The 11,416-nt window shown below is 41.0% G+C and overlaps 2 protein-coding genes across 2 annotated transcripts in view; one reads left to right on the top strand and one right to left on the bottom strand.

The window, feature by feature from the left end:
- LOC123967434 (trafficking regulator of GLUT4 1) overlaps positions 1 to 11,416 on the top strand; it is a 344,338-nt gene that overhangs the window by 15,936 nt on the left and 316,986 nt on the right. The window lies entirely within an intron of this gene.
- LOC123962039 lies at positions 348 to 2,478 on the bottom strand. Its single transcript, XM_046037922.1, has 2 exons — positions 2,381 to 2,478; positions 348 to 1,593 (listed from the first exon to the last, which is right to left on the bottom strand). The coding sequence occupies exon 2, from the start codon at positions 1,562 to 1,564 to the stop codon at positions 665 to 667; it is 900 nt and encodes a 299-aa protein (XP_045893878.1). The 5' UTR covers positions 1,565 to 1,593; positions 2,381 to 2,478; the 3' UTR covers positions 348 to 664.

The raw sequence follows: 11,416 nt of genomic DNA, 5'->3' as shown, positions 1-11,416 counted from the left end.
CTGCTGCAACGACTATTGTTGCTAGTCTTATTGTTATTATTGTTATTATAATCATTAACATTACGACTGTTACCATTAACACTATTATAAATATCTGTACCATTTTTCATTTAGTCTATAGCAACATCACCTTTACTGTCTGTACCTCTGTGTGTATATTGTGTAGGCTGCCTCCCTCCCCCCTCTCTCTCTCTCTCTCTCCTTACATCCCTCTCTCTCTCTCTCTCTCTCTCTCTCTCTCCCTCACCCCAACCGGTCGAGGCAGATGGTCGCCCACCCTGAGCCATGGTTCTGCTCGAGGTTTCTGCCTCTTAAAAGGAAGTTTTTCCTTGACTCTGTCTCCTAGTGCTGCTCTTGGTGGGAACTGTTGGGCTTCTGTAAATAGCATCATAGAGTACGATCTAGACCTGCTCTTTTATGAAAAGCGCTGTGATTTGGCGCTATATAAATAAAATTGAATTGAAATTGAATCCTCGGGAAGAGGAAGTCACACTGAATGATTCAACACTGAGTTATGACTCTGAGAAGGAGTGCTAAAAACAGATACATGCAAACCACTTCCATGGTCCTCCACTGGTTGCACATCACAAGCAGAAGGAGCACATTACATTGTTACATTTTCACTCTCCTCCTAAATGTGTTCAGTTAAGAGCACATGTGCTCCTCAGCAGACACTGAGATGGCCGACCTGACTGACCAGCTCTGGCAGATCATCTCTGACCTTCCTGAAGTATTTCCTGATCTCATTCTTCTGGCTGTTGTAATGTTCTTCATAATAAGCCTCAAAGTATTCACTGAATGGGGTATAGTATGAGATAAAATCCCATTCATCCTCTTCACTCACAAAGCAGGGGGCAAGTCCCTCTTCTAACATGAGCTCCCGCAGCTTGCATTTCTTCTTCACCACCTCCTTGTGCTTTTCAAACAGGAGGTCCAGGTCTCTCAGGTAAGCAGAGAGGAGTCCCACAACAGGGTCGCAGGTTTGAATCCCTCCCAGTCTCACCAGGTGGATCAGCATCTGGATGTGGAAGGCCGCCCCGTTGACCCAGGCCTTCAGAGCCTGATGCGACATGTGCCCGTCCCTCACCATAGAGTTCTTCAGCTTGGTGACGGCGGCGCTCAGCTGGCACTCGATCCGTTTGATGTCGCTCACCAGCTCGGCCCTGTTGTTGATGTTTATCATGCATCTCTTCAGGCACTCGTCGATCTGATCCCAGACCTCGGAGGCCTTCTCCTCAGCAAACACGCTGCGCAGAGCTTCCATCGTGGCCTCAGAAGAGGAAGTGGCTGAAATGACGTCGATGAAGATGGCGATGGCCAGCGCTCCGAGGCCCGCCAGTTCAGGCTTCGAACACAGATTGGCGAGCTTCTCTGCGAGCTGCTTCATCCAATCTGCGATGGGGTATTCCTTCTGTGTCCTGTTGTTGAGGTGCTGTTGGAGGGTTTCTGAAGAAGAGGTGCTGCAGAACATCACGATGGATCGATTCACCTTCACATCTGGACACTGTTTAAAGCGCTTCACAAATTCCTTCAACTGCTCCTCTTTACTCATCAGCTGCCCCATTTTGTTGTGCTGAAGTTTTCTGTGGAACTCTGCAACACAAAATAAAGATGGTCAGTGTTTAATGTAAGATAACTTTACTATCCCTGAGGGGCAATTTGCATTACAGCCAGCAGTAACAAATATATTTATCAGACCACAACAATAAACACAACCACAGTACAATATAATTTAAAATTGAATTTACAGGGTAGTAAGATGTCTTAAACCAACAACTTTACAGCCATTTAGTATTTCCATTTTGTGCTGTGCACAACATTTCAGAGGGAAATATTGTCTTTTTTACTACATTTATTTAACAGATTATAATGTAATGTGTAGGCTAATCTTGTTCTGGACATTGTTTCCCACTCTCAGAGACTACGGTGGGTAAACATCCAAACCAAACTAGAGTAGCCTACGGTAAGTCATATTCACTTGTCTACCAGCTAAAGCTAACAACAGCTAGCTATAACATATGAAACACAAGACATGTGTAAACAAACAAACTAGAACTAATAAAGAACCTTCAGAACAGCAACACGTTTTGTTAAATGACAAACATGGACAGCCGGTGCTCGCTGTCTCTCAAGATGGACTCATGTTTCAGCTTTTCTTATCTCTGTCACTCATCTGTAAACAGTCTGCAGGGGGATTTCCCTGCTCTGGGGACAGACAGCTGATATAAACTGACAAAAGACATTTAACTTTAAGTTTTTACTCCACAGTAGAACCTTTTTACTTCTGTCAAAACTAAATAACCCTGAGACGGCCTGGAGCAGCAGTTACACTCATGATTGATGATTAACTTTCCACACGGGAGCAGAGAGAAACCGTTACCTCAGCTGGTGGATGTTGTCTCCAGACGGCAGCTCTTTATTTCTCTCTGCTGCAGGCAGCTGTGACGGTGGACACAAACAGACGGAGGACCTCTGCTGCTCAGACTCACTCCTCCCACACTGTTTCCTGTTTCATACGTCCTGCCTGAGACTGGTCAGCTGACTGTTCGTCGTGCTTTTAATCAAACAAACACCACATTGTTTCACTTATTATTTCTCCTTCAGCATGAAAACAAACACAAGTACCCTAAAAAACAAATGTTTGTATGTACAACAGCACAAAAAGTGTTTTAATATCAACTAAAAAAATCTTTGTTTTAGTATTCTATTTATTCATGGCAAAGACAAACTGTACTAATGTCTTCCCACAGTGTGACAGAGCAGACGGAGCCAGGTTAAATATCCCATCAGCCCTCTGGGGCACAACATGCACCTGATATTTACAGTTTTCCTCAGACGCTTTGGTAAATTCCTCAGATCAGAAGCGAAATTCTGAAATCTACTTGTTCAGCCTCCACACGATCATCTTGTACACAACTAAAAACAGTTTCTCATTCTTTTGTACAGATTGCTTTGACACATTTATGCAAATTATTATGTACAACTAAATTATTACTTGTTTATGTCATGTTGATCACAATGTCTTATATTGGTTCTCTGTTGAATAGTCTGACCCCCCAAAACATCCAGGCATAAGTTCACTGCACACGTCATGACATGCAAAACATGTTGTCATAATCTGTAAACATATTTTCTATGTGTCTATTAGACTTTATTTATATATTTATAGCTGATGACTACATCTGTTGTGATGTGGATGAGAATCTGTGGCCCGACAGACAGGAACGTCAGCCTGACGACCGTTTCCCGTGGTTGCTTTCCAAGGCAGGGCAAGTTTATTTATATAGCACATTTCAACAACATGGTAATTCAAGGTGCTTTACATAAAACATAAAAGCATCAGGGAAATATAAAAAAGTTTAAAAGTTAAATAGAAAATAAAAACAGGCAGGTCTCCCACCTTTGCTTATTTTACTCCTTTGATTCCCCATCTCCCACTCTATCCCTGCTTTAGTTACTTAGGGACTCTAACCCTAAGAGGACTCTAACCCTAAGAGGACTCTAACCCTAAGAGGACTCTAACCCTAAGGGGACTCTAACCCTAAGAGGACTCTAACCCTAAGGGGACTCTAACCCTAAGAGGACTCTAACCCTAAGGGGACTCTATTGTTTTATTTCTCTCTGCTGCAGGCGGCTGTGACGGTGGACACAAACTGACGGAGGACCTCTGCTGCTCAGACTCACTCTTCCCACACTTTTCCTACGCCCTGACTGGTCAGCTGACTCGTCACCGTGCTTTTAATCAAACAACACCACATTGTTTCACTAAATATTTCTCACACAAACAAAAGAGGTCCAATTAAATGCCCAGATTATATACACAATAACTACATAGATACACTACAATAAAACATAGAGACTAAAGATAGGAGTATAATGTTTACCCTAATTTGTACTGAATATACACTGTACAATGATAGTAATACTGTAATATACTGTGTACATTAGTGAACGTCAAGTAGAGCATCACAGAACTGTCCTCGCATATTATTTTTAACAGATGTATGATACATGATTATTTTACAGTATGCTACTATAAACAGATGGTTGTCTTGAGGGTTTGTAGTGAAAAAGAAAAACTGACAGGATTACCACAGATGAACGCCACAGAGTGAGGAAACCTCTCTGCTCATCAGCTGTTTAACAGACAGTCAGCCTGACCAAGACTTAAACCTCCACAGGGGGGCGCCGGAGAGCTGAAGGGGAGGCAAAGGTACTGCAGGAGGTGTTAGACAAACGAAACATGGCTGTTTCCATTTCAGCCTGTGACCTTTGTTGCACGCACAGCCTTCAGGTACTAAATTCCCATCAGACACAAAAGAACACATATTATATATGATAGAAGTACAAAAAGCACAAGTATTGCATCCATCGGGTGTAATAAATGAGAGGGAACATGACAAATTATTCATTCAGGCCAAAAGGTTCCACAATCCTGCTGTGATGTCTTCTGTTCCACAGACCCCCAGCAGTTCTGCAGAGCCACGGTTAGCCTGTTAGCACGATCCGTGTTCTGTGTTCAGATATGAAAATCTTTCAGCTCATTCAGTTTGTCCGGCAACGGACAATGTTTCTGACCCGCCTGCCAGAGGAGAAAATGCCCTCTGATAGGCTGCAGGGATATATGATGTGGTGTAACTACTACACTGTCTTTCACCAATCAGCCGTAACATTATCACCACCTGCAGGTCTTGTCAGAGCCTGGACTCCTCTATATGTTCTGATGCCTTTCTATCAGAACCAGCATCAACGTCTTCAGCAGTTTGACCTTCACTAGCTGGTCTGTTGGATCGGACCACACAGGCCAGCTGTCGCTCCCTACGTGCATCAGTGAGCCTTGGCCGTCCATGACCCTGTCGCCGGTTTACAGGTACTGACCCCTGCAGACCGGTTTGGAGATGCTCTGACCCAGTCGTCTAGCCATCACAGATTGTCAAAATGGCTCAAATCCTCCCTCTGCCCATTTTCCTGCTTCTGCGGACACAATGTTCACCTGCTGCCTGATAGATCCCACCCACTGACAGGAGCCATGGTAACGAGATAATCAGTGTTTTCCACTTCACCTGTCAGTGGTCATAATGTTATGGCTGATCTTAACATTAATTTCAGCCATCTGCTGTTTACACATATCATTCGGCCTTTATCATTCACATACGAGAAGTAAAAAACAATAACATTTGTTTAATTAGGATTCCTGCAGGCATGAGAGGAGGAAAACGTTGCTGATATTGTCACTTGATATCAGGGACATTCTTGACTCAGATACTGGCAGACTGATCGTGTTGATTTACGTCTTTATTTTCATCATCCAGATACAGATACATGTTTTAGTCTCTGCTGTGGACCGGTTGTTCCCCACATCTAAAGCATTCACGTTAAAACATTAAACACATCCATTCAATAAACACTGCTGCAGCATCAAAAGCATCCACACTTTTTATTTTTGAATGAGTCTGGAGTGAAGACTCGTGTCAAGTCAGTCTCTCTGTAATGATTTTTATTAAGAGCATCTCTTTCTACGTAATCCAGCTGCACACTTTTCCCACATACCTGTTACATTTAAAAAAGAAATTGCATATGTTATCAGCTGAACAGTTTTGATGAATGTAAACCTGAGTCACAGCTCACCTTCGAGGATTTCCTCCAATATTCTGTGCACCATTTGGGTTACCACGTTCTACTCAGGCACCCGTTATAAAGGCTTCATAAAGTCAGATTAATAAATGGCCCCCTCAGTGCTTATAAGCTATCATTGTAATAACTATTGCCAGTTTGTATTTTTTCAGCTCTTAGCTCCAATTAATGTTTTACCACTTAACTTCTGGGAAGGTTTTTCTGAGCATCTGGACCATTTATCAATGACTCATTAAAATGAGTCTTAAAGAGCTCATTAGAAAGTGACAAACCGATGTGCATTTATGGTTTACCAGCAATATTACCACACAGAAAGAATAAACACCAGTCAGACGGATTTCTCCCCCAACCTGGCACTCTACTGCTGTTCCTGTTAGTGACACAAAACAGATCTCCAAAACATTATCAACCATCAATAAAGCCAGTAGTTACAACTTGTAAACTCTTTATAAAAGCTGTTGTATCTGAAACCTGTACATATCGAGCATCTCAGAGATGAGTGTCATTGTGGAAGTTATAATCACCACTCCCTGCTGTGCTAAGCTTGGTGTTTCCTCGTGGCGAGGCCCAAACACTGTACAAATTAACATACATTAATGTACACAGCGTGATATTAAGGTCAGCCCACAACCAATCAGAAACAACCTCCGCGGACTCACCCACTGTGTGGATGGCCTTTGGTTAACATACTTACATGAAAAGGCAAAAAGAAAACAAACTGACATAAAGTATACAAAGTCCACCACCATGATTTACATTATTTCATTAGTAATAACGGATCAGCCTAAACAATTAAAAACACACACACACACACACACTTTCACACCTGAAAGTCCGCATCAGGGTCCGAGCCAAAGTTCATGTTTGATTTGTTCGGATTGTTCTGGTTTGGTTTCACACTGCAATTATGTGAGGGCTCCAAACAACTTTACATGACGTTCTTGCGTCCTTTCAACATCATGGATGTGGGCTGCGTCTCCCCATCCTCGGCATTGTTGGGTTTGTAAACACTTCTGTGGATAGCTTTGACAAGATCGCTGCCGCTATATTGTTTTTATTACGGCATTAGCCTACAACCTGCAGCTACAACTTAACTCGAGGCTAGTTCAGATTGACCAAATTAACGTCCGTTTGTCAATGCATTTCTCCGTGCATCTGTTTGTTTCTAGTTTACACGGGAACCACCGCGGTTCAGTTTGATCCGAATCAGGACTACCTATTTTCGTCTGACAAACTTTCATCTGTTTGGTGGAGGTTTCACACCTGTTTAATTTTGGTTCAGATCAAACGTGATAGGTGTGAAACCCCCTAACCGTGTATTCCCAATATTCCACCCGCTGCACCACACATCAATCTAAAAGTGAGTTATATCATTGGTATTTTAGAATCAGATCACTTTCTCACGGCACGTCTAAAACTTCTACCACCACCCCAATATAAAAGAGCTTGATGGAAAACGGCCAATCAGCAGCAGCACATTTGGGTGCGTTTCTTGATGCAGTGTTGCTTGATGTGGTCTTTGGCAATAATCGCTAATATTGCCATGAACCCTGCCAGTATTCCACCTGCTAAACCCCCCACTGCAGCCCCCATCTTTGTCGTGAACTCACCACCAACAACAAAATACCCTATCAAACATCCAACATAAATTCCAACATAAACAGAAATTTCAACCGGGTCCCTCTTGGCTTTTGTTTTTTCTACTTCTGGATTTTTTGCCTGTTGTTGTTGCTGTTGTTTTTCTATGGCTTTTTTAGCCTCTTTTTCAGCCTGTTGGAGCATCTCAGGGGTGTAGTAGCCATCTCTTCCTCTTCTCTCAATCATGTCGTTGATTTTATTCAGTAGTGACTTGACCTGATCGGGATTCGGTGCCTTTTCTGTGATGTCAAAAACATGGTATTTCCAGTCGCACTGTATGATTACATTGTGGAGATCTCGATGTGTGCAATAATAATCTTCTATGCTTTTTTCCATTATTACTTCATGGCAGAACAACACCATAGTGTAAGCCATTGTGTTTTTGCCAAAGGCACTGCGAATGAGTTTCACCATTTTCTGCAGTTCCTGTGTGAATTTATCTCTCACATCCAGCACAATCAGGAACACATGAGGACCAGGAGCAGCCAGCGAGATGGATTTCTTGATCTCTTTCAGCACATCCTCTTCATTTGTGTCAGGCAAAAACAGAACTGGAGTATCAACAACTGTGACTTTCTGCCCTTCAATAAATGCTGTTTCCACCTTGCACTTCTCTGTGGTTTCAAACTCTGTTCCCCCCAGGATGATGTTTCTTGCAGAATTCTTTACTCTGGCCCTCCCAAACAGTACGATCCTGAGCTCTTCACCTGCTGGAACATTCGACACAGACATTAGTTAGAATCTCAGTCGGGATCTCTACCTCTTTATATTAATCGGTCCTTACAGCGCTGTCTACTGGTTATTTCTAACATCATCAAGATTGTTTTAGATTTTGATGCTTTATTTTTATTTGTCTGTTTGTTAAAGAAACTTTTAAAAACACTTTTAGGTCAGGGTGGGAATCACAGGGTACCTCACGATGTGATACACGATACAGATAACATTGGATATTATGAACATAGTTTTGTATTTATTCCTGGTTTTCCTGGTTTGTTCCTGGTTTCTAGTTTTGGATTCATTTCTGTGATGTCAAACTCTCTTAGTTGAGGTCATGTGTTCAGTTTCCTTGTTTGTTCAAAGCTAGGGTGACCAGATGTCCCCGTTTTTAACTGTGTGTTCATCATAGACTGTATAAGGTGTTAACAGACCTGAAATTAGATTTTATGTGGCCAGAAAGACTGGACAGCAGAGCAGACAGGTGTTGTGCCGAAAACTGTTTGCTGTCCGCCGGAGCGCGCTCAGCATGTTAAAGCTGTATCGCCCAGTCTCTTTACAATTACAGCTGCTTTTATCTGGATCAAACAGACATAACGTCTAAATAAGCATCACGTTATGTCCATGGTAACAGCAAAGATATGTCTTTGTGATACTTGAACATTAAAGGAATAATCACAGTTGTGGCCAAAGAAGTGTTTGCAGTTTATAGCATAACCAGGCGTGACATTTGCGTGATTATAGACAATAATAGAAGCCTGTTGTTGCCGATGGATTATTTGTTTAGTAGGCCTTTGACTGATATCCTTGTTTATATTTGGAAAATGGAATCTAGTCTATCATTAACACGACTTCCTGCTGAATATAACATAAAGAAATGTTCTCTTTTGCAATTATCCTTATGACTCTACATTAACATGCTGTGCACCAACAAATCCAGTCTTTTCAGTCCTTTATACCTGTTAAAGTACCTTTAAATGGCCAAAACAACCCATAACATGCAGTATTTCACTTGCCAGAAAGTGAGTGAAGCCTCTACTTATTGACTGAAAGGTTATTTCGTCCCTGAGATGACATGATTAAATTAAACAGGGTTATATTTGACAGATTATAACTCACCTAGTACTTTTACCTCTCAAAATACCTTTAAATGACCAAAACAACACACAAAATGCATTTTTTGCCAGAAAGTGATTGCAGCCTCTATTGACTGAGAAGTAGTTTCTGCCTCAAAATGACCAAACTTGTCCCCCGTTTTTATTTCATATACAATAAAATTATATTTTTTAATGACATATTGACCACCAAACCAAAAATGTTTTCATTTCCGAAATCTGGTCACATCACTCAAATCATCTAACTTACAGACTAATTAGCTGGATAAAAGTAACAAGTAACAATTCAAGAACATAATAAATATAATAAAATGGAATAAAATGTACCATAATTCACTCTATGAATCATATCTGAAAACCTTTAGAAAATATGCAGTAATAAAAGACACTACAGTCTACTACTACTACTACTACTATTGTTAACTAATACATATCACCATGAAACGTCCCCAGTTGATCAATACAACATGACAAAAAACATATTTTGCCTTTGGCAAAAATACAACGAAGATAAATAAGATAAGCATTTATAAATGAGAAATGTGAGATCCACACCTTGCTCTTGATTTGGGCCAAAAACATTTCACTTCATATGTCCAGAAGTGTAGTTCAGTTAAAGACATGTAAACAGAATGTTAAAGAGCTGCTCTGTCATATATTTAACTGTAACCATCATGGATAAAAGTGATCTAGCAACTCACCAGCCACTGCACTTACCATTACTGAAAAACATCTCCAAAAAGCTGCTTCAACTGTTTTAAGATAATAAAACTTTGCATATTGCACTACCTCTTTATATCATCCCTGGACGTAAAATATATATATATATATATATATATAAACTTATTACAGTTCCATAGAACAACCCTGAGTTGTAGTACTGTGAAAAAAATAAATAAATAAAAAAATTAATAAAAAAAAATTATATATATATATATTATAGAGATACTTACCAGTCATTAAAGGTTCTTCACTGTCCATCTTTGTCTTGTAAAAGCAGCAGTTCTGTGTTGCCATGGCACCGCGGATGTCTTGTTCTGACTTTTTAAATTTTCATCTCATCATTATATATTATAGCCTCCCTCTAGGTCCCTCCTCGGAAATACACATCACCTGCCAAAATGTGGGCAGTCACAGCTCAGAAATGTAGCTGCAGGCTACAAATTTGGGATCTGAGCACATGTTCCTACTGACTCACCAAAGTCAACCCACAGTGTAGAAAGCAGCTCTCATTGGTGGTTCAGTCAACAAGTTAACTTCTCTGGAGATTTTAAAGTCCAGTGTTCATGCAACTGATGGGGATGCTGTAATAATCAGTTCTTCTTACAATTATCTCTAAAACAGCTTGGCCTACAGTCACAATTCTTTCATCAGTTTAATCTCTCAAATCATCTGCATTTAGTCTTTTTTTGCATCTTTTGCAATCTGTAAATAAATGATTAAAGTTTGCACCCATGTGAGAAATATGTAATCATTAAGTGATGATGACCTGAAAACAAAGGTGAAACTACACCACTGCCACCTCAGGACGTACTTCAGGATGTCCTAAGACAGTTTGAAGCTTGAAGAAGACCGGAGCAGTGGCTAGCCATGACTCTGAGTGAAGATAATAGTTTTTTATTAAGTATTTAATTTAAGCTGTTCCAGCTGTGCACATTTAGTTCATACATATTCTAAATGAGTTGTAGTACTCTAATATCCTCTCCTCAGGAGGCTTAAGATCATTTAGAGACAAGATGTATCACTCCACAGCTAAAACGAAGCCTTCAACACAGGGTGAAAAGAGGAGCTGCAGCAATGTGCAGTATGACAAAAATATAACCATGTAAACCTGTTCTGGTACAACCTCTAAATGAGATTTTGAACCTGAAAATGAGCAGAATATCCATCCGTCCATCGTCAACCGCTTATCCTGCGTGCCAGATTTCTGTTGAGTCATTCAGATGGTAGAGTCAGAATTTGGCGTAAACAGAATGAGAACATGGATCCATCATGCCTTGTTACCACTGTGCAGGCTGGTGGTGGTGGTGTAATGGTGTGGGGGATGTTTTCTTGGCACACTTTAGGCCCTTTAGTGCCAATTGGGCATCGTTTAAATGCCACGGCCTACCTGAGCATTGTTTCTGACCATGTCCATCCCTTTATGGCCACCATGTACCCATCCTCTGATGGCTACTTCCAGCAGGATAACGCACCATGTCACAAAGCTCCAATCATTTCAAATTGGTTTCTTGAACATGACAATAAGTTCACTGTACTAAAATGGCCCCCACAGTCACCAGATCTCAACCCAATAGAGCATCTTTGGGATGCGG

Source organism: Micropterus dolomieu, linkage group LG02, assembly GCF_021292245.1.
Source record: "Micropterus dolomieu isolate WLL.071019.BEF.003 ecotype Adirondacks linkage group LG02, ASM2129224v1, whole genome shotgun sequence".
Classification (NCBI taxonomy): domain Eukaryota; kingdom Metazoa; phylum Chordata; class Actinopteri; order Centrarchiformes; family Centrarchidae; genus Micropterus; species Micropterus dolomieu.
Note: the sequence above shows the minus strand (reverse complement) of the source record. Positions and strands in the feature narration are given on the sequence as shown.